Genomic DNA, 22887 nt, shown 5'->3' on the forward strand with positions numbered 1-22887 from the left:
CCTTGTTAATCAGAAATATAAAAGGCCACGTTTGCCCCTTTCAGTTGGGAAAGTGATAAAGGCAGATTTCAGAGGCCAGCTCTTAAACCTGCTATAAAGAAAGCATAAATTTGCTTAACCCTTCACCAAAAGGGAGCCAACATACCCTGCATTGCTGTCATGAGTGTGTATGAGTACCACTCATATGCAGGTACCGGTGCTGCCTCGCTAACCTGCAGACAGCCACTGCCCAGCTCACACACCTGAACATACGAGCCTAGGCTGTGTTTTGATGTTATATTGGGGCGTTGTGCCAGAGAAGTGATGATGCTCTTGGTACACTGTGCATTTGGGGCAAGATGGCCTTTTTACCTGTTACTAAAACATGTAACACTCAAACAAGTGGGACAGAATAACTTAAATTCTCGGCTGACCTGGAAGAAAACAGTGAGCACTGATTTCACTCCAGTTCTCACTAATTTTTTGTATTCCCTTGTTCTGACTCAGTTTCTGTCATCCACTTCAGTGATGCTCTTAGCCACTGTTTACCAGCATGGCTGGGTAGTGGGACAGGACTGGGACCCTCAAGAGGCTGCGTTTCATTTAAATTCTGGTTTAAGTACGAGAATACAAATCCAGAGAGGCTGCAGCTGTATTTCTGACCACAAGATGGTGCCAGAAGTGCTCACTACGTACAGAAGCTTACTGACTACCTACCAAAGGCAGCTGACAAATCACTTTGCTCAAGTCTTTACTGCTTAAATTATTAAGAAAATATGAATGAAAATGTAACGAATATAAAATTAAATTTAAATTAATTTAAATATCTTTAAAAACACACTCTCCCCCTACCCTTAATGACCTTAAAATAGCACATTAAAATGTGTTTTGATTAAGCTTGTGACTTTGAAACTACTGAATGCATCTCTTCTGTGTTGATTACAGATCGCCATCTTCCTCAGACCTAAGTGAAAATGATAGCCTTACCAGATTTCAGGGTTGTGTACAGGAACAACATGTTTGTAAAATACATTTATTGAAATCCACCACAATCACTGGAGGCAGAGAGATCACTCAGGGGAGTGGGGGAGATGGGCACGAAATGAGTGCACGGTGGCATGCTGACCTCCAGTGAGCCCTCAGGTGCTAGCAAAGTAATAAACAGGGTTGTGGAGAGAATTGTTATGAAAAGAATCACACACACACAAAATACAGCTATCTTTATATGAAGAACAGCTAGGATCTAGCAAAAAAGAACCCTAAAATGGTGTTCTCATGCATATTTTGAGGCTTTAACTGTAGCTTAGCCCCACAGAAACCTGGCAATTGTCTTTAAACTGACAAAGTCATCTACTGATTGACAGAAGAGAAAGGCACTTCTCCTTCCTTTCACAAACAGTTAGAGAAGACATCTCCACTTTTTAGTGAGGGTAGAACTTACATTTTGCTTATGATTTCAGTCTTCATGAAATCAGCTGATTTAAATTCTGATGCAGCCTAAGCCTTAACTCAGTAACAAAGGGCATTTTTGTTTGTTTGTTTTTGTTTTGTTTTTAAGCCCTTTAGAAATTGAGCTGCCTTTGATTTCATCTTGGTGTCCCCACTTGCAGGAACACTGTTTCTGCTTACAGAGACAGAACCTGCAAACAGGGACAGGACAGAAGAAACCACAAAGCCATTCGATGGCAGGGGCTGGCAACCCTTCACGTGAGACCCATCACTCGCAAGCCGTGTGAATGGCCTGCCAAACTAGGCACATGTGCTTCCAAACAATCACCTTCCCTCCTGATGTCTCAGCATGTCAGCAGCCCCATAAAGGGGCTTTCAGACTTGTCCCAACCCCTCAGGACACAGGCCAGAGGACGTACAACCATCCTGCGTTAAGCACATATTCCACCAGCATGCCAAGATCGGAAAGCACCACAGAAGATGGTGTTTTATCATCTCAGTTTTATTTTAAAAGCTTATGCTTAGCTTCTGTGCATAAATTTTCTGCAGCACCATAAAGCCTGGTACCAAAGTTCTTCTGGACCTGGTAGGTCTAAATGTTACCCGGATCTAGGGAATTCATGCTCTCCTGCAGAATACGACTGGCCTGGTGTCCGCCACAGTTATGGAAATATTCTTCAGTTACCACATGATTTTGGAAATGATGGTTGAGACGATTGCTTCTGCTAGCAACTACACTAGCTTTAGTAGTGATACATGAAACCAAACGATAAGGCATTAGTCCAGTCCAAATGGCTGGCTCTTTGACTTAGTCCTTTTCTCATATTCCCTCTTCTACCATCATTTCATCTTCAACGCTGTTAGACTAGACAGGGCTCTAGGCAAAGGCAGCATCTAAACACCACATGAGCAATTCCTGCTGCAGCCATTTTTGCACAGCAGACTACTAAAAGAGCCAGTGAATCCTGATATTCTGCCTACAGCTGGCACTTTGATTTTGTGACTGCTACTAGCAGTATATGGCTTAATAAAAATTATTTCTGACCTAATGTGCATGTAGTCTCATATTTTTTTACTTGCCCTGAGCAGGAGCTCAAAATGAAATCAGTTTAATAGAATAATTTTACTGCATGTAGATTTTGTCACAAACGTTGCTTACAGGATTACAAAATTCACTCTCTTCGAAGCACAGCTGGGATCTAAATTAAGCCTAGAGAAAATAGCTAGAACTCTGCCAGCCTCTAAAGCGATCGTATTATTCTCTTATACCAGGGCTTCACTGCAATGCAGATACCCAGTGGGCACTGAAAAGCAGCGCACAGAGTTAGTGAGAGCTGACTGTTTCATAATGAAATGTATTGCTTCTATTTGTTATTTTTTGCAAAGAAGAAACCAAGATGAGAACAAGAACGTGTAAGATAGAAGAGAGATTTTTTTTCACAAACCGTCTTTCTATTGCGACTTCAAGAAGAAAAGTAATTCAAAGCAGAAAAGGAATGGAAGAATATCCAAATGCCATACTCTGATTTCTGTTCTATTTCTATTTCTATTAAGACTTAAAAAAATAAATAGTTCTGTAAATATGAAAAAAGTAAGTTGAAACTCTTCATAGCATGGCTTCCATAATTAATGCTTTATGGAAAACAATCTCAAGATAATCCGAACAAAATCTGAAATGACTGCTAACATGCCTAGATTTGAAATGCAGAGATAGTAGCGGATACAAGAGAACTAACTTCATTAAAGCCATCTTATTTACCCTGTCCCCTACTTTAACACTTCACATTTTAAAGAAATCCTTGATTTAGACAAAGGAAGAAACTTCTTCCCTTACATTCTCCTTTCTGCTCTGCACTTTCCACTACATCTCCATCTAAGGATGTCATCACATACCCCTAACGCCCTCCAGCAGTTTCACAACCTTACTGCTTTGAGGCACTGTCCTGCCCTTATTTCTATCAACATTTTGGGCGTATATCCAGTCCGATCGGGGGCTGGACTAAGGGTGACTGTGCAGCTCACAGGAGCTTGCAAATACTACAAATGAGGTAGCACACTTAACCTTCAACTGCAACCCATGGACATACACGTTGTGCGAGCATCGTTAGCTTACAGGATAGTTTTTAACATGTATTTCTGTTTTTCTAAGTGAAGAGAATGGGCCAGGGTCACTGAAAAAGCAGTTATTCAATTTCCTTGTTTAATGATTGTCATCGTTATGTTTTCTTAACCCTGCTGAGAAGGCAGGAGAGACCACAAGCAGTTTGGTCACACTTTTACTGTGGTATCCACAGACTCTTTGCATTTGCTCTACAGAAGCTGCTGTGTGGTGCTGGTTTCGTGATGCGCCAAGCAGAGCACTAATTACGTGGGTGTTAATTGGAAGTGCCCGTGACTCGCACAGCGTGGTTTATGAAGGTTATGGCGATTTAAGGGGAGGCTGGCCGTGGTGCTGAGGGACACGGTTGAGTGGTGGCAGTGGTGTCAGGGGGTGGTTGGACATGGACCCCTGGAGCCCCCCTCCAGCCCTAATGGCTGTGTGACCCCCCTATCACTAACGGCTCCCTGCGCACACCCACTGCCCCTCACAGCGCCTCATGGAGCCTGTGATTGGTTGGTTTGCCTGTCAATCAGAGCTTTTCCCTCCCCCCCGCACGGCCGTGCTGAGGGGGCGGTGGGAGGGGCGAGGCCTTGACCTCTCGCGCTTCGATTGGACCAAGCGGTTGTCAATCGGTCCCACTAGGCTCCGCCTCCTTGTCAATTTACCGGTAGGGGGAACTGCCGCAGAGCTCCCCCCGCGATCTGATTGGCCCAGCCGAAACGCCACTCAAACCACGGCCCCGCCCCCCAGCGCGGCAGCGCCTCACCTGACGGGCCGGGCCGGTGAGTGGGCGGGGCTGTCCCCTCGGTCCCGCCCCGCCGCCGGGAACGCCGCTCTCTCATTGGCCGCGGCGGCTGCTCGTCAGCGCTCGGCAGCGGGGGGCCGGGCGTCTTCCCGGCTGGGCCTGGCAGTGCGGCGGCAGGCGGCGGCGGGGGTGCCATGGGGTGGCGGGGCGCTGTGCCCGCGGCGGTGCTGCTGGCCGCGGCCTGCTTGGCCGGTGAGAGGGCAGGGACAGGGAGGGAGTGAGGTGGGCGGCCGTTAGTGGCTGTTAACGGCTGTAGCGGTCGTTAACGGCCGTTAACGGCCGGTCGCGCGCCTCAACGGCCAGGCCGCAGCGGTTGGGAAGGGGCGCGCGGGGGTGTGGGGGTGGGGGAGGGCTGGGGTTGGGGGGCGAGCGGCGGCTCAGGCTGGGCTGTGGGGACTGGGGGCTAGGGGGGTGTCGTGTTGTGGGGTCGGGGGCTGGCCGGGGAACGAGGGGACCTTAAAGACCCCCTGGTTCCACCCCCTGCCATGGGCAGGGACACCTCCCCCCAGCTCAGGCTGCCCACAGCCCCATCCAGCCTGGCCTTGAGCACCTCCAGGGATGGGGCACCCACAGCTTCTCTGGGCAGCCTGTGCAAGGGCCTCAACAGCCTCCAATTACATAATTTCTTCTAAATATCTATCCTAAATCCATCTTCTTTTAGTTTAAACCATTCCCCCATGCCCTATCACTATCTAATTGAGCGAAACTGTAATTGTCAATTTCTTCTTAAGCAAACTGTCATGGAAACCTGCATGTTTTTCAAGATATGGTTTGCTATGCCATTACGCTAGATAGGAGGCCACCCAGAGAACCTATATCAATTTAAAACAAAAGCGTTTTTGAACCGGCTCCGTATGCATCTGTTGATTTGGCCTCCTGCCTGCCTTTTGCCACCCTTCCCTGACCTGCTTCACAGCACTTTGTTCCTTTAGCGTGTTTATTGTAACATAGCTCAGGTTTACTGTCAACATTGGTATGCATGATCATGACCCAGGTTTAAAGCAACATCTTCAAGGTCGAATTGGTTAAACTAATGTCAAGAAAAATTATAATTGTGCTTCACATCAGTTACTACTGATGCTTGCTTTTTTTATGTGTGTATGTGTAGGGCCTTTAGGTTTACAGATCCCCTGGAGAAGTACTTTCTATAGCTGCTCAGGCTGGTAACTAATTTCCAGTGGTCATGAGAGTAGCTGCTTATATTTTCTTTAAAAGTTTACCACAAATGTGTAAGTTTGAAGCACGTAATCAGACTGATGGTGTAATTGGAATTGAAGCTTAGGTGGCCTGCAAATGTTTGTTGCTTCCTTCCTTGGTTTTCTTAAACATCATATCAGATAATTTTTATGGTAGAAGCATATTTCTGAAACTCTGCATTGTGTGTGTGACTGCTCACATACAGATTTGCACCAAATATGTTTTAGAATTGATTTAGATAAGCTGTTAGGTGTTTGTGTACACACAGTCTTGCTGTTCTGCCTAAGTGACGTTAAATAGGCAGCTAGACTGAAATAACTCTCTCTCTTATTTCTATGTAGTCCTCTCTGACTTTATTACAGCATAAATGTCATCGTACTACACCCTACAAGTATATGTAGTCAGCTTTGTTGTTGAATGTAACAGGGAAGAGAGGAAAGAGGGATCCCAGGTAAGTGAAAAGCCAGCATGAGGAGTACAGCGAGTGGTGGCTTTGCACAGTCAGCCGAGGCCCAGTGCTGCATCAAGCGAGAAGTCTTGTGACCTCCCGTGCTGGAGGAGGCAGGGCAGAGACACCGGAGCTGTTCTGCAGGAGCCAGACTGTTCCTGGCAGCGCTCTGTTTAAACCAGCGCTGATGAGCTCAACCGATCCTGGCTGCTCTGGGCTCAGCGTTCAGGCTGTTTACTACACAAATAGAGGGGTTATGCTGTGCAGATCTGGAAGGAAACAGAGCCGTGTTGGTGCATGGCTGCTGCTGAGCTGGGCGTTTGGATTCTGCCTGGCTCTGCTGAGGGTTGGCTTTGCCAGGCCTGAGTTGTCACACAGCTCGTGGCCTGCTAGTGAGTAGGTAGAAGCCTGCTGTGCTGTTGGCTTTAATCATCGTTCAGTTTTTGTCACCGTGTATTTATCTATTCTTAGTCTTTGCTGTATAGATACCTTGCCTCCTGTTACCGAGCACTAAAGCCAATGTTACTCGTTACATATTCGGCATAAAGTGGTAGGTATGAGCAAGACAAGAATGAATGAAAGCTCTGGTATGCTTTGCTTCTGTGAGGAGAGAGAGAGAGACTGTAAGAAATGTGACAGCTTGCTTGTTTGTCTGTTTTCAGGTGTACGCAGTGATGAATTTAGTATCTTACGGACACCTCAGTCAGTTGTTTTTCGAGATGGAAGTTGGCCAATTCCTGGCGATCGGATCCCAGATGTGGCTGCATTATCCATGGGCTTTTCTATTGAAGAGGTATGTTTGGTATCTTGATTTTTGAAACAACTCGAAAACTGCAGACTTGCTGGGTTAACATGCAAATCTTCCTATCATGTGCTGGAATATATAAAATATCATCCTGTCTTGAGGCATGGATGACTTGTCAGAGCATGGTGTCCAAGCCCGGAGCTGTATCAGTCATATGAGCAGAAGGAGGCTGTGCTAGCTGGCTAGTTTGAATCATCAGCTATAGAAGGAAGCAAGCCTGCAGAGTCTGTAGCAGTCACGGTCATCAGTTGTTCAGAGGCCCAGCTACGTGCTGTTTCCCACCCCCTGTAGTCTTGTAGCGAGAACTTGTGGAGTCCTGTCCAAATTCTTGTGAGCTATCCAGAGGGATCTTTTCTTGGGTATTCTGAAAATGATGAGAAATGTCTTGGCTAAGCAGGCGTTTTCTCAGGTCAGCAAGTTTGTCTGCTAAGCATAGTTAATTAGAACAAGTGAAAAGGTTGCTTAGGAAGTAATCGAAGCACTTGAAAACCTAATTTGTTTCCCAGATTAGTTTTTTGGACAAACATAGCTTTAGTGATACTTGAAGTGGGACAGACAAGTAAAGGTTCATGGACAGATTCCATGTTGCTTACTGATTTTTTTGCTGGGCTGCAGAAGGGACGAGTGACTACTGAAGTAGCCTATGAAAGTTTTTAATGGCAAGGTGTCTTAGCAGTGTCTGTGTGCAGCCAGATGCTGAAAACTGCAAGCTGGGATATCCTCAGAGTGCTGGCGGGGGAGTTCAGTTCCCATTTCTTCCATACAGCAACTGGGCAAGAGGTCTGATAACGCTGGTTTGAATGCAGGTCTGTTTACCCTGTATTTTGGGACTTGTTTAACATAGCACGGTGTCAATTAATTATGCTTGTAATCGTGAAACTAGTAAAATAAATTTCTACGCCTAGTGTTCACAATAACTATATCTGTATTATTAAGAAAAAAAAAAAACAAACACACAAAACAGAGATCACAAGGTAGGCACCTTCCGACACTGCTGTTGAGAATACTGTGGGTCCAAAACACTCGTTTTGCAGTTTACAACAAGGCTGTAGTCTAGGAAACTAATCTGACAGCACAGTAGGATACACTGTAAAGATTTTTAAATATGTACTGCATTAGATTGGCAAAAATAGTCATTAGGTAGTCTTCCCCTTGTTGAGGGAAGGTCAAACTGAACCAAGTTTTCGTCCCTGTTGATGTTATGAAAAGTTTTTTTTCTTTTGTTTAAAGTGACACAGTTCATAATGTCAGTGACATTTTACATCCAAAATCCAAATGATTTGGTTTCATAAAACTTTTTTTTTTTTTTTTTTTAAAAAAAAGGCAGTTCCATCTTTTACACAAATGGAGAAATATGTTTTAATTCATGACAAACAGTTGAGTTTGTATTTGTGTGCCTGAGTAAACTAGCCATGTACCATTAACTGTGCTCTTGCCAATATGTAACTGTAGTTAGTTACTAAGGAATCCTTTTATGTCTCTATGGAAGTTTGTGGGTTTTTAAGTTGGTGATGGTCTGTTAGTACTGCTAACACCCCTCCTCCCATTTCTTTGTGGTACTGACATATCAAGATGTTAGTGTTTTAGTGTGTATAAATATGTTTCTATGCTGTTTTGTGGAAGGTTTTTGTTTTGTTTTGTTTTAAAATCAAAGCTTTACTTAACGAATACAGACTGTACTTTTACTTTTCTATGGGAAATAACTCTTGAAGTATCCAATATGTATAATGTTCTCTCAATGCAGACTTTGTTGTGAAATTGCTGGTAGCTTGTAGAGTTGCAGTTTCCTCATGGTTAACTTCAGACAGCGTTACTCAAGATGGATGCATTCTAGTCATACTTATTTCCCCATGAAATTTCCAATAGGGTGTCCTGTACAGAGTTATTGACAGGATAAGTTATTTTGCTGTAACGGTCAGGGAGGATTCCCCTCTCTCTGTCCTCCTGTGTAATACAAGTGGTTGTTTTGTTTTGTCTTCTACTATTTTGTAACAGGACCTTCCCTGGCCTGGGCTTGCAGTGGGTGATCTGTTCCACAGACCACGAGCTACTGTGTTAGTAACGGTGAAGGGAGTAGACAAGCTGACCTTGCCTGTGAAAGGAATTTCTTACCCTATTGAGAACGTGAGTGTCCACATCTGGAGCAGTCTTTCCACTTCTGTGACTCTTTTGATCTAATTAGAAGTGCCAGGCTTTCTACTGTAGTCCTTGAAGTTCTCATAATTCTTAACTTTGCTTGAAGTTCACGTATCCCCCTAGAATGATGGATCAGGCTGTGTCGATAAATAATCCAGTCTGACTGCTGTACAAGGTCAGAGGCCTTTGAAATTAATGTAGGCTCTCCTGCACTGAGTTTGTTTGACAAAAGCACGACAGAACCCTTACATATAGGGTAGGAGTCTTCAGTCATATTCACGCTTGTAACTTGTAAAAGTTCAGAGGTGTACTTAATGCCTATTTATTTCCCATTAAAATAAATTAAGATTCCTAGTCTTCAGCTTTTTCGCTGCTGTGGCTTCAAATGAGCTGCTTCAAATGTATACTGGTTCTCCAGTATTCAAGAATAATTTCAAATGATTATTGCCAAGTTCATGTTCGGGGCCACTGGGTACTAATTATCCTAACCTACAGACTTAGCAATATCTATTAGAAAAAAGATGTTTGTGCTCTTTAACTAATGAATGGAAATGTCATTCTGCTTCTTTCTGGATAAAACCTAGAAATAAGTGTTTAGAAAAACTTAAGAGTTTTATTCGCATACCTGTAATGGCTCTAATGCCATGCTAGGACTTCTTTTGCTCTCAGTAATTTGCATGTGGTTCATTTCTTTGGTATTTCAGCAATTGGTCTTTCTACCGATATATTTTCATTCCACAGCTTTCTGTGGTTCAAAACTTTCAATTTATGGCAACGTGGGTTCAGCCTTTTGTATTGCTTTTATATTTGTTGGTCTGGCTTCCTTGGGAAATGAGGCTATACTTTCAGCTTAAGTTAGCCTCGTAATGACACAATCGTGGCCTCTTGGAGTTCTTAAAAATGTGTGGTGTTCACCATATTTGCAAGTAGTCTGTTAACAGTTGTGCAATTGTTATTTTGTACCTTGGCTCTGATTGGTATCTCTTTGAGCAGAGTATGAATAATTCCAAAAAGAGTGTCTCCTATTTTTCCAGACTTCCGTAGTTAAGTAGTTTTCTCCTTTGATGTCATTACATCTGGCTTTACCCCAAAATCTAACTAAACTTTGTGTTTCAGGCTGTTCCTTTCAGCCTGGACAGCGTTGCGAATGCTATTCATAATTTGTTCTCTGAGGAGACTCCTGTGGTCTTGCAGCTGGCCCCCAGCGAGGAAGTGAGTATTGCTTCAGTTCTGATTACAAATGTTCTAAAACGGAAGAACACTTTCCACTTGTATGGTTGGAGCAGAAGCAGTTACATGAAAGTATTTTACATTGGAGTATGATTTGCAAGTATGGTTGGTTGTTAATGTGTGATTGGAGCAACTAAAAAACGAATGTCTCTTATTAAACAATGGCTATTCCTGCAGAGAGTGTACATGGTGGGCAAGGCAAACTCTGTATTTGAAGATCTTTCTGTCACGCTGCGCCAACTGCGAAACCGCTTATTCCAGGACAACTCCATTCTCAGCTCCCTTCCTCTCAACTCCCTCAGCAGAAACAACGAGGTAAAGAAAAAAAAACAAAAACATAACCAATGAGTACTTGTAGGTTATTTTTAATATACTTTTCCACTTTCTTCTTCCTTTGCCTAGAAGAGCACCCTTTTTCTAATTGAATTCTAAAAACTATGGTTTAAGTTCTTCTGTAAGTAACTTTATTAAAAGTAATTGCCTTCTAGTATGTTTTGATGCTGGAGCAGACATAACCTGTTAGAAAATATGGAGGCTTGCAACAAAATAAGGCTTCTCTGACTCTCCTTTCATCATAAGAAACACATCTTTTTGTCTCCTTCCCCAGGTTGACTTGCTTTTTCTGTCAGAACTACAAGTCCTACATGATATTGCAAGCCTGGTAAGATTTTTTGTTTGTTTGTTTGTTTGTTTTTTGTGAAACACTTCCTACACCTGAGGTCTCAAACTTCAAAGATACTGTTTAAAGGTAGAGAAGCCATAGCCAGGGTACTTGGCAAACAGTGATATGTGCTCAAGTGTATCATTGTTTGGTTGCATCAGTTTAAATGTGTTCTTGAGGTATTTGAATCAGCCTAATTCTTATGGAAGGAAATGAGAACTGGTTCTCTGTAGCTTCTTTTTTTGTTGTGTTTTGAGGTACTATTTCTCCATACACACAGGAAGTACTCAATGAGGAATTTGCAGGTCTTTCGTAGTTTTTTTTACCTGAGAAGTGTAATGGTAGTTAAGAACATGTTCTACCTGTCTACCTGACCCTGTCTACCATTTCACTTCAAAATGTCATTGTTCCATTTACTTGAAAAAGAGTGACTTCTGTAGCATGAATTGTGATGAATAGATAATACTTCTTAAGTAAAATACTTTTGTATGTGGGCAACAGTAAGGTGGAAGTTGCAATATACTCACTTCTGCAGGGCCAAGCTTCAGTGGAGGGAGTAGTAGTATCCAGGTATTGTAGTTAAGTTTTTTTTTCCAACTTTTATTTTTAAGGCAAGTATAGAGAGAGGATTCTGACAAGAATAAAAGTATGTTTCTTTTACTAGAGCTCTAGATTACATGTATGCAATCTCATGTTGTAAATAGATGCTACATGATGATCGTCTGCTTTCTTCTGTAGCTTAAGGAAAAATAAAAACAACACACTTGTGGACACCTTTGTAGTTAAGTTGGCCAAAAATCTCTGGTCAGTGTGGAATATGACTGGAAAGTGAAGCTGGATTAGTCCCAGCATACTGAATTTGTGAAAATGTTTTTCAAGTAACCTGTTTATGAATTAAATTCTTCCTGTCCTCAATTGTGTCCCAAAGCTGTCTCGACACAAGCACTTGGCCAAAGATCACTCTCCAGACCTGTATTCTCTGGAGCTGTCTGGTTTGGAAGAAGTTGGAAAACGGTATGGGGAAGATTCTCAGCAATTCAAGGATGCTTCTCAAATTCTTGTAGACTCCTTGCAAAAGGTATACTTTCTAGCTAAGGAACAAAACGCATAGCAATACTAAGGAAAGACTTTTTTTTGCGTTAACAACATAGGATTTAGCTTTTTGATCGTGTTCTGCTGTGAACTGCCACTTAATTAGTGATGGCCTTACTGATTTTTTTTTTTTTAATTGATTTCTACAACACATTTGTTCAGTTATAAAATTGAATAATAGAACTTGTTGCTGTATAGAATCATGTCAACATCATGTCACAGTATCTTAAATGCTTTGGATGAAGGAGTAGGAATGTGTTAAAACCTTATATAAGATATGAGCTGATACATCTGTCTTTCCTAAACAAACATCTTGCATTTAAAAACCACCAGCATGTCTCACCAATACTGGCCAGTGAAATGTGGAAATCTTTTTTTATCCTGGGGTACAGTGATTAGTCTCCCCTTGCCATGAAGTTGTGTAAACCTTAATTTCCAACCATTCAAGAAAGTATTGCTTTAGCTGGTCTTACATAATTGTTAGCTGATATTTATTAAGACCTGACACCAGTAAGTTTCAAGTTTCAAAAGCGTGATGGAAAAGTGTAAATTATGAATTTACTAAGGCAAGTAACTGTTTACTCTGAGATGTTGTAAACCAGCTGGAAGTTGGCCCTTTCTTGCTGGAACTCAAAAATAGTAGCTTTTATTTTACAACTTTCTACAATCTTCTTAATCCTGAAACTGACATGTTACGGTTTAGTACATCTTGCTTACAAAGCCCTCCTTAATTCCTGGCTACAGTTTAGGCTTTCAATTAAGTCACTTTTGCTCTTCCAGTTTGCAGATGACATGTATAATCTGTATAGTGGGAATGCAGTAGTAGAAGTGGTGGCTGTGAAGACGTTTAATTCTCCCCTCACAAGGAAGACTCGCTCCATTCTCCAGTCTTCACAGGTAGTATACGTACATTTTTCTGTATCTCACCTATTGACAGCACAAATACATCCAAACTGCATCACTTCTTTACCCAAGCATAACTTTTTAAGGACTAAGGTACTGACTTTGATGTAGGCATGGGTGTGAAGAGGTCAGCTTACCTTTAATGATTTTGAGTAAATCATACAGTAATTTAGTTTAAAGACAGCTTCAAGATGTGGTCTAATCTGCTCAAAGCAGGATTAATTTAGTAGTTTGATCATGCTCCGTAGGTCCTTGTCCAGCCAAGTTCTTGAAATGTCTAGAGAGGCTGCGGAACTTGTAGCCTTGGACAACCTGTTCCAAAATCTAACCACTTTGACCGTGAAAACTTCCCTCGTTTCTTGTTAGAATTTGTACTCCTGCACTGTTTTCCCCAGTATAGTAGTGCACGCAAGCCCTGCTTCATGGGGGTTGAGTAGAGAGAAACCTTCTTTGACCTGCTGCAGCTGAGGATGCAGTTTACCTTCATTGTGGCAGGGGCGGACTGCTGGCTCTGTTCACCCTGTCCAATGGGCCCCCTCTTCGGAGCGGTTCCCCAGCTGGTCAGTGCCCAGCCTGTGCTGTCAGGTGGGGTTATTCTGCCAGGTACAGGGCGTTGCATTTGTCCTCATTGGATTTCATGAGGCTCTTGTCAGCCCCTTCCTTTGGATTCCATTAATGTCAGTCACGTAATCACTTTTGCATTTTGTGCCCTAGCATCAGAGTTGTCTAGACAAAAATGCATCTCTGATTTAGATGGCTTGGATTTTTGATGTAGTCAGAATGCGTTTTGTATGCAAAATAACTTGTTAAAGTAATGCACTTATTTTCTTCATTACAGAGTGAATCAGATAATCCGTATAACCTTGCCTATCCGTACAACTACAACTACTCTGTAATCTTCAACATCATTCTGTGGATGATGATAGGTCTTGCTTTAGCTGTGATAGTCATCTCCTACAACCTCTGGAACATGGATCCTGGGTATGACAGCATTATTTACAGGATGACGAATCAGAAGATAAGAATGGATTGAACTAAAGTGTTCCAGCGCAGGGAAATGATGAAGAGTAAGGTCTCCTTTACTTTGTGTGGAAACAAATACTCTTACATGGTTAACTGTGGAATTTTTAAAGGTGTATTTATTTCCGAGCATCTTTTTTTTTTCCCTCCTCGTCTTAATCCTATTTTAAAAGTTAGTTGTAGCACTAGATTGGGTTTAGAAATTGAAATCTGCTTGTTTAACAATGAAAACACTTCCCCCAAACTGATTGTTATGAAAGTAACATCATTCCATTTTTTTTTTTTAATCGTGTAACATGAGTTTCAGAAATGCCCTGTACTGCCTGTGACCATGTGCAAAACAGACTGAAATTATGACACAGGAAGATTATAAATTGTAGTTAAATTGTTGTGTTGTATATTATGAACCAGTTGTAAATGTTTGATGTAAATATTTATAATGGCTATATGTAACTTTGGAGAGGATAGTTGTTACTCTTTAGTAAAATATTAAATGCTACAAGATCAGGATTCTAGTGGCAGAAATGGCATTTTGATCTCATGATGATGGCTCAGATAGCCAGAAGGGTGCTTTACCAAGAACCGTAACGATTTGGAGATAAATAACACTAGTGTGGCTGGTCTATACAGTGGAGAGCCTGGAAATATGGAAGTAGCACCAGTCTGAGCATCCTGTAGTTAAAGGTTCCTATTATGATGCTTCATGTTCCTTCCATTTGTGTTGATGTTATTAAAAAAATGAACAAACTTCTTTTTGATGATAAGAGTGGACCAACACTTGATTACAGTCCTGCTTCGATCGTTCAATAAAACAAAGAACAGTTCCTGAATGCATGCATTGTTTGTGGCTTCGTGGGTGGGGACACTTCTATTTTGCCTTCCTAGCTCAGCTGAACGGAGCAGCTGCGAGCAGCCTCCCATATCTGAGAGTGGGCCCAAGTCTCTTAACAGCTTAGATTTAACTGTCTTTCAAAAGTAAATGTTGGAGGATCATCTTATATGCGTTCATTTTCTTAAGCCAAAGAGCGGGTGTAGCTAACGCAAACTGTTAATCTGTGGCTTGAGTCTTTTTTAGAACTCCCCACTTTTCAGAAATTTTCAGTTGCTCTTGTGGTAGATGAAATTCCTCTAGAATACAGTAACGTGAGCTAAATCTACTGCTGCACAGTGAATTAATCTGTCTTGCTTCCTGACGTCTGATTTGGAGGGGTTGAAGTTGTGCATGTGTTCCTGTCTTGGAGACACTTCACAATGCTTTGTGTCGACGTGCGTAACTCAGTGCAGCTTTGCCAAAGTCTAGAAAATCCTGCTTAGTTTAGTGTTTTTTCTTTTACAATTCAAAATTACCTTCAACAGGGTTTAAGATTAATGTGGATTAAAAATCCTATTAAAAATAGGATAAATAGATGGAAGAGCGCACTGCTGGTTTCTCTGGACAATTTCAACCTGACAAGAGCATTCTGTAATGTATTTGCAGTGTTTTGATGAGCATCAAATACATCTGGTGAAGTTGTACAACTTTATTATGAAAACAGTGCTCTGTCATCCAGTTTCGATAGTCGTGAACCCTAACGTTTAAAGTGAACTATAATGTGATAGTCTGTATGTTACTTTAAACTTTGACTGCTTTGAGATGACTTAATGTGGAAGACACTATCACAGAACTTCAGTAGAAGCATGATCCAGAGTAAGAAAAGGGGGAGTACACCAATAGTAGAATCTTTCCAAATCAAGGATAATTTAATGAAAATGACTTATGAGGCAGGAGGAGGAGTAACTACTGTCAGGTTACTGTCAGATTATGGGAAACATTTTGCACTGAGAAGTTCACAAACAAAGGAAAGACAGATGTAAATGCTGTGGGAATATTCAGGAGCTTGTGTTGTTTTCAACTGTCTCGGACATAAAGCAGCTGAAGTAGAGTAAGCTTCCTCATGAGATTCTGCTTGTCCTAAACAACACTAAGGGGTTTGAAATGTTAAAATACTCTAAGAAACAATGACATACTAATTCCATGATATTTCATGTCACTCTTTGAAATTTCTTGTCCCTGAATTATGATTTTTGTGTCTTTTTATATTAATTTCCATCTTCCTTAAGGAGATGCTCAAGTTCCATTTCTGAGATTTTTGCTTGAACTTCCTGGTCAATTGCAACATCTTTGCCACAACCTACAGTGATTACAGAATGTGCTGAGATAACCTTATGTACTAAAATCTTGAAATGATGAACTCAGCTGTACCACAGGGCTGCTGTAATTCGTTTAAAGTAAATGGGAAGCATTATTGTAACAGGCTGTGAGGATCTCTCAGAGGTTCTTCACATGGAAGAGGAGTACCCTGGGGGTAAAAGCATATTGCATTGTGGTTCTGATAGGCTAAGTACTGTTGTATCAGAAGTGTTGATCCTTCACCTGCTTTTATTGCTGGTAGGTGGCTCCAATTGCAACTTCCCAGGAGTGTTTCAGGTAGGCTTTTTTTTTTTTTTTTTTAAAAAAAAAAAAGATACTGTATATCTGTCTGGTACTAGGACTTCTAATACTTCTGCAAGATTAGGCTAGTAGCCCTGCGTGTTCCTTATTCTGAGCAAGGAGGAATGTTGATTGTCTGAAAATTAGTCACGCTAAAGCCTTTTTAGTGAGGATTTACTTCAGTTTGCACTTGATACTGGTTTACATCCATTTAATGCAATCCTAGTTCACTTAATTCAGAAATTCAGAGGTCCTTATCAGATTAATAGTCCACTTCAGGTACTGGTGAAGAGTTTCCCAGGAGCCAGTTGTTTAAAGTGACTGTGTAATTAATTGTGTTTCACATCTGCACGCCAGCTAGCTGGGTAGCTATACTGTATTCAGCATGAAGTTTGCAATATAGCTCCTTGAAATGAAGGATTTGCTATTGAGATGGCCATCCCTTCCACTTCACTGCTGCTGCAGGCTCAAACTTTACTTTTTAAAGCAAGTCTTAAGACTACTGCCACTTCCCACCCTCTGTTTGAAGGACACGTTCAAATTCCCACCTCCCGTGTTAGTAGCACACTTGTTCACTTTCATGGCTGTGGGCCCCTAGTGGGTGCTGGAGATGCTTTTGAGTACTCTCGTGTGCCATTTCTTAAATTTAACAGCTGCTTTTAAAGCCACTGTAAGGCCACTGTGCTTTTAGATCGAGCTTTTATATTATACAGCAGTGCTGATCCTGAGCTACTAATCAAATAAGCAATTAGAATACTGATTCCTGAGCCAGGAATAGCCTTTTTGCATTTAGAATTCAATTAATTAATTAGAATGAAAGTGCTGTCAACACCATTAGATGTGCTATTGATCATTACCTTTAGATTTAATCTCCCCAAGAATACAACCTGTTAAAAGGCTTGTGATGTGGCAGAAATTGTAGGCTTTGCGTACCATGCTACCAGGAGAGCAACGAAACTGGCACGAGAAGTTCTGTGAAGAAAGACAACAGTGAAGCCTGTAATTTTGTTTTTGAAAGGGAAATTATCACTGTTTCACTGTTTGCTCAAGGCATTCTGATGAGGCCAGGGGAGAGTGAGGGATGTGGGGGAAAATATGAACACCCTATCAGGATCCTGTCTGAAGTGGCAAGGGCAGGAGCGTGGTCACACAGCACCCACTGTCAAGCAACTCAAGTGTTGCTTTTCATATTTGGATTGAAAAGAGAAAGTAAAACATACAATAAAGGGCTCTTTTAAGAGTCAGTGTGATGCTTTTTCTAGATAATCCCTCAAAGCCCAAACTTGGCAGCTCAGAGTTATAATTTAGGGTTTGGGTTTGCTTCAGCTCTCCAGACTGCTCCATGGTAGACATGGCAACTTTCAAAGTCCTTCCAGCCTCTACCCTGCTGCTGCAGCACACAGGCAAGTAAAGCCCAAACCAGGTCTAAAATACACAAATGCTGTGTTTCCAATTTAATAAAAACAAAAGGAACTGGAAGAGAAGAAAACATTGAAACGCATGTGTTCAACAAGCTTTCATCTGACTGCTGGGATTTATAGGTCAGCTACAACGGAGGTGATACATGCAGTGTCACTGGGCTGCGTGCAGAGATTTCAGCAGCTCCCTTCCCTGCAAAGCTAGCACGGACGCTGGCACCGCTGCTGCCAAAAGCCCAGGTGGCCACAGTCCTGTCAGACAGGATTGATTTTCAGAAGTTCAGGTACAAGAGCGCACTGACTGGAGCAGGCCAAAACAGGAACAGACATGCAGCACTCCGACAGTGCTGTGATCCTGAGGGGTTATTTAACAAAATTATTAGGAATGCTGTTCTCAGATAGATGCTGCTTTGTGCTCCTTATTGACCTATGCTTGGAGTGCCTGAGGACAGCTTTTCGCATATAAATCCTATCCTTTAATAGGGACTATGATGTACTTTCAGAGTTAAAAAGGTTCTTCTGTTGTAGAAGAACAGTTTCACAGTAGAGAAATCAAATTTCGTAATGCCACCAATGTCATCCAACATCATCAAAAAGACACAGCTAAGTTCTTGGCATGAATGCACATCATAAAACACCTTAGAATGCTTCGTAAGGGAGACAAAATTAATGGTTGCACCAAATGTTTTTAGAAAGACTGTCAAATTCCACTTTAATTATGCTCCAGTGCATGAATTTACGATGACAAATTTATATGCCCTTAATTTAGCAAGCATATGCTTTATATTAGGCAATGGGGACAGAGTCGGTATGCTAAGATAAATTCACAGTGAGTTAACTGGGATCCTACAGCCGGCACTGTAGGGTCATGGGCTTCTGGAGGACCTAAGTGCTGCCTATCTGCCGCCCTGCCTTGTTTTACTTCCTTGAAATGGTATGGTCAAAGTGCCCAGGGAACTGACAAAAAGAAAAAAAAAAAAAAGTCTGTTCCAATACCCGTATAATCAATTACAGCATTTGGAACACAGCAGAGCTAAAAGGGAGTGCTAACTACATCCTACAGCAGGTCATCAATCAAAATCCTGACTAATGTATGAGAGCAGTATGGAAATAAAAAACCCTTTAAGTGATCAGAAAGCTCTCAGCTCCTCAGAATCTATTCCTGTCACTCCGCATCCCTGCTGCAAGGGGTGGGGTGGGGAGAAAGGAGGGAAAATATACAAGAACAGCTGTAGCAATTATCTTCAATACCTCAAATATTTCAGCAAGTTGACAGAGCTGGGGAGGCAGCTGGACTCCTGCCACTGCTCGCCACAGCCAAGCTGCCACAGCTGCCTGGCTCTGAAGGGAGCACTTCTCTAAGCTGTGTTTGGGAATGTGCAGCTCTGCCTGACAGAAAGCTTCAGGGAACTGAGAGCTGGGTTGTAGGAGCGATCCTGGAGAGCAGAGAGGCTCTGCCTGGCATCTCTGAATGCTCTGCGCTTTCCAAGGAAAGCCTGGGGGCACCCAGGTGGTCACAGTAGCTTGGGGTAACCCGAAAGGAAAATGCACCAGAAGGAGTGCAGTCACCTGCACGTCATGAAGAAGTGGAGTGAGGAGGTGGAACAGGCCTCTGTATAAATTGGTCTTAATCTCTTTGTGCATACTTGCATGTACACACACAGGCACACACTGTTACATCAACCTTTACATTGGGAGAAGAGGTTTCATCCCTCTATTGAAAACATTTTTTTTTTTAAAGTGGAAATACATTCTTTCCATCTTTTAAAGATTTCAAAAACCATATGCACAATATTTTCTAAAAATGAGGCTTTATAAACTCAGAAGGCTAATAGGAATGCATGCACCTAAAAGGGCATCCTGTAAAAGCATTTGCAGGAAAATTGTTCCCATACCACTGACATTCACAAAGGTGACTCCATCTACTGGAAAATAGCTTATTTTTGGTACTTTGGGAGAAAAGAAAGATCTTCGTACCAGAAAGTAAACAAACAGCAACCTCCTCTCTAGACCATCCAGGCTTATTTCAGTTGTAGTCATCTGAAACATCAGTTAGAAAATATTTGTTTGAAAGCACCTTACTTCAAGCAACGGTGCTGCTTCAAGGGTCTTTTTCCTTGACAAAACTGTGCTATTCTGCAGTATCTATTGGAATCACTACATATATGCTTGTGGATTCTTCTATTCTTTTTTTTTTCTTTTTTTTTTTTTTTTTTCTTTTTGTAGAGGTTATTGTGCCTGGGGAGGGAGGTGGGGGAGAGATTCTGGCCTTTTGCAATTGAAGTCATTATCACGGGACCAGCTTCCTCATCTTGAATGAGCAGCCTAGATGTAAACATTACAAAACATTTTAGTTCCTCCTCCACTTCCCTTTTTCCCCCCCCTTTTGTCCCAGAGGTTCCTGGGGGTTCATCCACCGAGCAGTCACCTTTATGGTGTTCCTCCTTCCCAGCCCGTGTGTGGCCCTTACATGGCCCAGACCTGGTTCTGAGCAAATCCCAGCACTGCCAAGATGCTGAGTGCTGGCAAGGGGTCTCCAAGCCCCAGTCACCATTATTTCCAACACTGTGTAAGAGGCAGTAGTTACTATAACCTAAATTAGCCCTTTGGTGCATGGGAAAAATATCTAAAAAGCTCAAGTCTTTTAACCATACCTCCTTCCTACTTCCTTCACGAGGCTCCCTGTAGCATACAACACAGCTTTTAGCTAGAAAATAAATAAATTTACATTCCTACCTTCATTTTCTTTCCTGCTCAAGTTCTTCTTCTTCAGTCTCTATTAAAATTCTTTTTTAGTTGTGTTTCTAATTTTCAAAGCCTTGTAACCTCTGCCTTTCTTTCCTTCAAGAAGTTCTTTATAATCAGCATCTCTCATAAGTGCCGGAGCAGCAGAAATAAACAGACAAAAATACTCTGACAGAACGAAGTATTCCCACAAGAAGCGCCTCATTTTCTTGGTATCAGCTGTCTCATCTGAAACTGCGTTCTCTAGCCAGAAATAAACCCTCCTGAACTCATTCATGGGCTCTTCCCCCAAACTGCCAAAAAAAATACAGAGGTTGAAATGATTTTAAAAGCACGGGCTGTGATCCAGAGGAAGGATCTAGAAAAGACCAAGATATAGGGAATGCCTGAAACAGGTTCCCGTGATATTTAACCCAAAAGCTGCCCAGGCTGTGGCCAGATGGATTTGGGGAGCTCTGCATTTTACCAGACGCTGCCACAGAAGCTGAGCCTGGGGGCAGCCATTTTGTGGCTTGCTGAAGCCACCACAGCCATGGAGCGGGCTGGGCTGCCGCGCTCACCCAGCCTCCATGTCATGGGTGTTTCATGGCCTCGTGCCCTGAACTGTGCTTGTGTGGCTGAAGGTGGAGCTGCCCAAACGGGCCAGCCCGGCTGCTCCAGCCCTGTGTTGTGCATCAGGCTCCTGTCAGCACCATGTCCCCAACCTGCACCCCCATGGCTGCTTCTGCCCAGCACAGAGGCCAAAGAGGCGGCCTCCGCTTGTCGTCTCCAATGTATTGGTTGAAGCTGAAAATCAACGCTTAATAAGCCACCATCCTATTTACACAGTCAAGAGAGAAAGATTTCCTGATATTGCTGTATCTTCTATACCACAGCATTGAAAAAGCACTGTACCACACTGCCCTGCTCCATTAGGTTGAAGGGAGGCGCTCACATTTCTGCTGCCTCCAACACAGAGCCCACAGGAGGACTGTGGTGCTAAGTACAGAGAAAATAACTCAGCTTCCACATCAGAAACATTTATGAAGATAATCAGTGGGGCCAAATCCCTCAGATTAAAGGCTACAGAAGGCCAGATGATGGCAACGGAGCACCGACGGCCAGGACTGAGATGGAGGAAGACCGTGCAAAGGGCAGGCGACCTTCCCCAGCGTGGACAAGGAGGAAAGACCCTCCAACACTAAGCCTTGGTTTGGAAATACCATGCTGTTTTCATGTTCCATCCAGAGGGATAAGCATGTGTCCCCACTGAGCGAACAGCAGAGCCAAGTAACCAGTAGCTGCAATATATTACATAGATAGAGGGGGAAAATAAATGTTTATTTTTATTTTCCTACTGATCCTCACATCCTAAGTACCCATGAGGTCAGAAGCATTCATATAAATAGAAAGCCTACTGCAAAATTTAGGAAAATATGTGGACAGCAGAGAAAGCCAGGCTGAGGGATATTTTCCTCCACCGAAATCAACACTTCGTGCAAAAGAATATTTTCACTATCATTATCAGAATTGCTGTTAAAAAAAACCAACAAAACAACAACAACAACAAAAAAAAACCAACACACCAACAAACAACAACAAAGCTTGTTGAAGGTAAAATTAGATTTGTTCTATAAAATCATCTGTGACAACAGCAGAGCAGAGGAGGAGGAAATGCCACATTTGCTAAAAGCTTTATTTTAACTCCCGAGCTATGGAGGAGAACAACAAAGAGCTGTGCGTGGAGGAGGGCTGGAGGAAGCTGTTATCTAGACAATAGCAGAGACTGTCAAAAACAGGCTCTTTTGGAGAGCAGGAAAATGGGATTCTGACAGCTCGGGTTTTGTAAGTGCTTGTCCAAAATTAGAGGTCAGAAAGCACAGAAGTGAGCGTTGGTTCGCAACTGAACCATAGCCAATATTTACCTTTTGTTCCTAGGGTTCCTGCATCAGATTCTGCCCAAAGACCCCGAGGTGCAAGAACGCAATAGAGGCATTACAGGGTGTTAAAATCATGACCCAATTTCTCTGTGCAAAATATTACGGAAGCAGCCAAACTTGGGACAACACTGCAGGGTCCCAAGGGCCAGCAGGTGGGCTCAACCTGTAATAAATTCCAGGATAAAATACTGTGAATGTTTTAAGCATCCTCCCACAGATGAAACTTAAAGAGTGAAAGAAAACACGTTTTCCTTTCAACATGGGTTCAGAATGACATTAATATTAAAAAGGGAAAAAAAGAAGCGTTGGGCACAGTGGAAGGGTTCCTAGAGTTCCTCTCACGCACAAGGGCAATGCGAGTCAATCCTCCATGGCTGGCCTCCTTGCAACAGCTCGCCCCACAGCATGCTATCATGAGCTTCATTTAGCCTGCCAGCCCCTGAACCAAGTGAGTCCTGCACGGTTCCACACGTGGGGGAGCAGGGAAAAGATTTGGGATGGGACCAGGG

At 42.5% G+C, this 22887-nt stretch overlaps 1 protein-coding gene and 1 long non-coding RNA gene across 2 annotated transcripts; one reads left to right on the plus strand and one right to left on the minus strand.

Annotated features, from left to right (window-relative positions):
- Positions 1-4421: 4421 nt before the first annotated feature.
- On the plus strand, positions 4422-14656 carry ATP6AP2 (ATPase H+ transporting accessory protein 2). The gene is made up of 9 exons (XM_084526364.1): positions 4422-4526; positions 6642-6772; positions 8780-8908; positions 10037-10132; positions 10328-10465; positions 10758-10811; positions 11740-11889; positions 12684-12800; positions 13645-14656. The coding sequence occupies exons 1-9, from the start codon at positions 4469-4471 to the stop codon at positions 13837-13839; spliced, it is 1068 nt and encodes a 355-aa protein (XP_084382490.1). The 5' UTR covers positions 4422-4468; the 3' UTR covers positions 13840-14656.
- On the minus strand, positions 13871-22002 carry LOC311440058. The gene is made up of 2 exons (XR_014695186.1): positions 19692-22002; positions 13871-17268 (listed from the first exon to the last, which is right to left on the minus strand). It is a non-coding gene; the product is annotated as an uncharacterized lncRNA (long non-coding RNA).
- Between the last annotated feature and the right edge of the window lie 885 nt (positions 22003-22887).

This window comes from Aythya ferina, assembly GCF_964211825.1.
Source record: "Aythya ferina genome assembly, chromosome: 1".
In the NCBI taxonomy this organism is placed as follows: domain Eukaryota; kingdom Metazoa; phylum Chordata; class Aves; order Anseriformes; family Anatidae; genus Aythya; species Aythya ferina.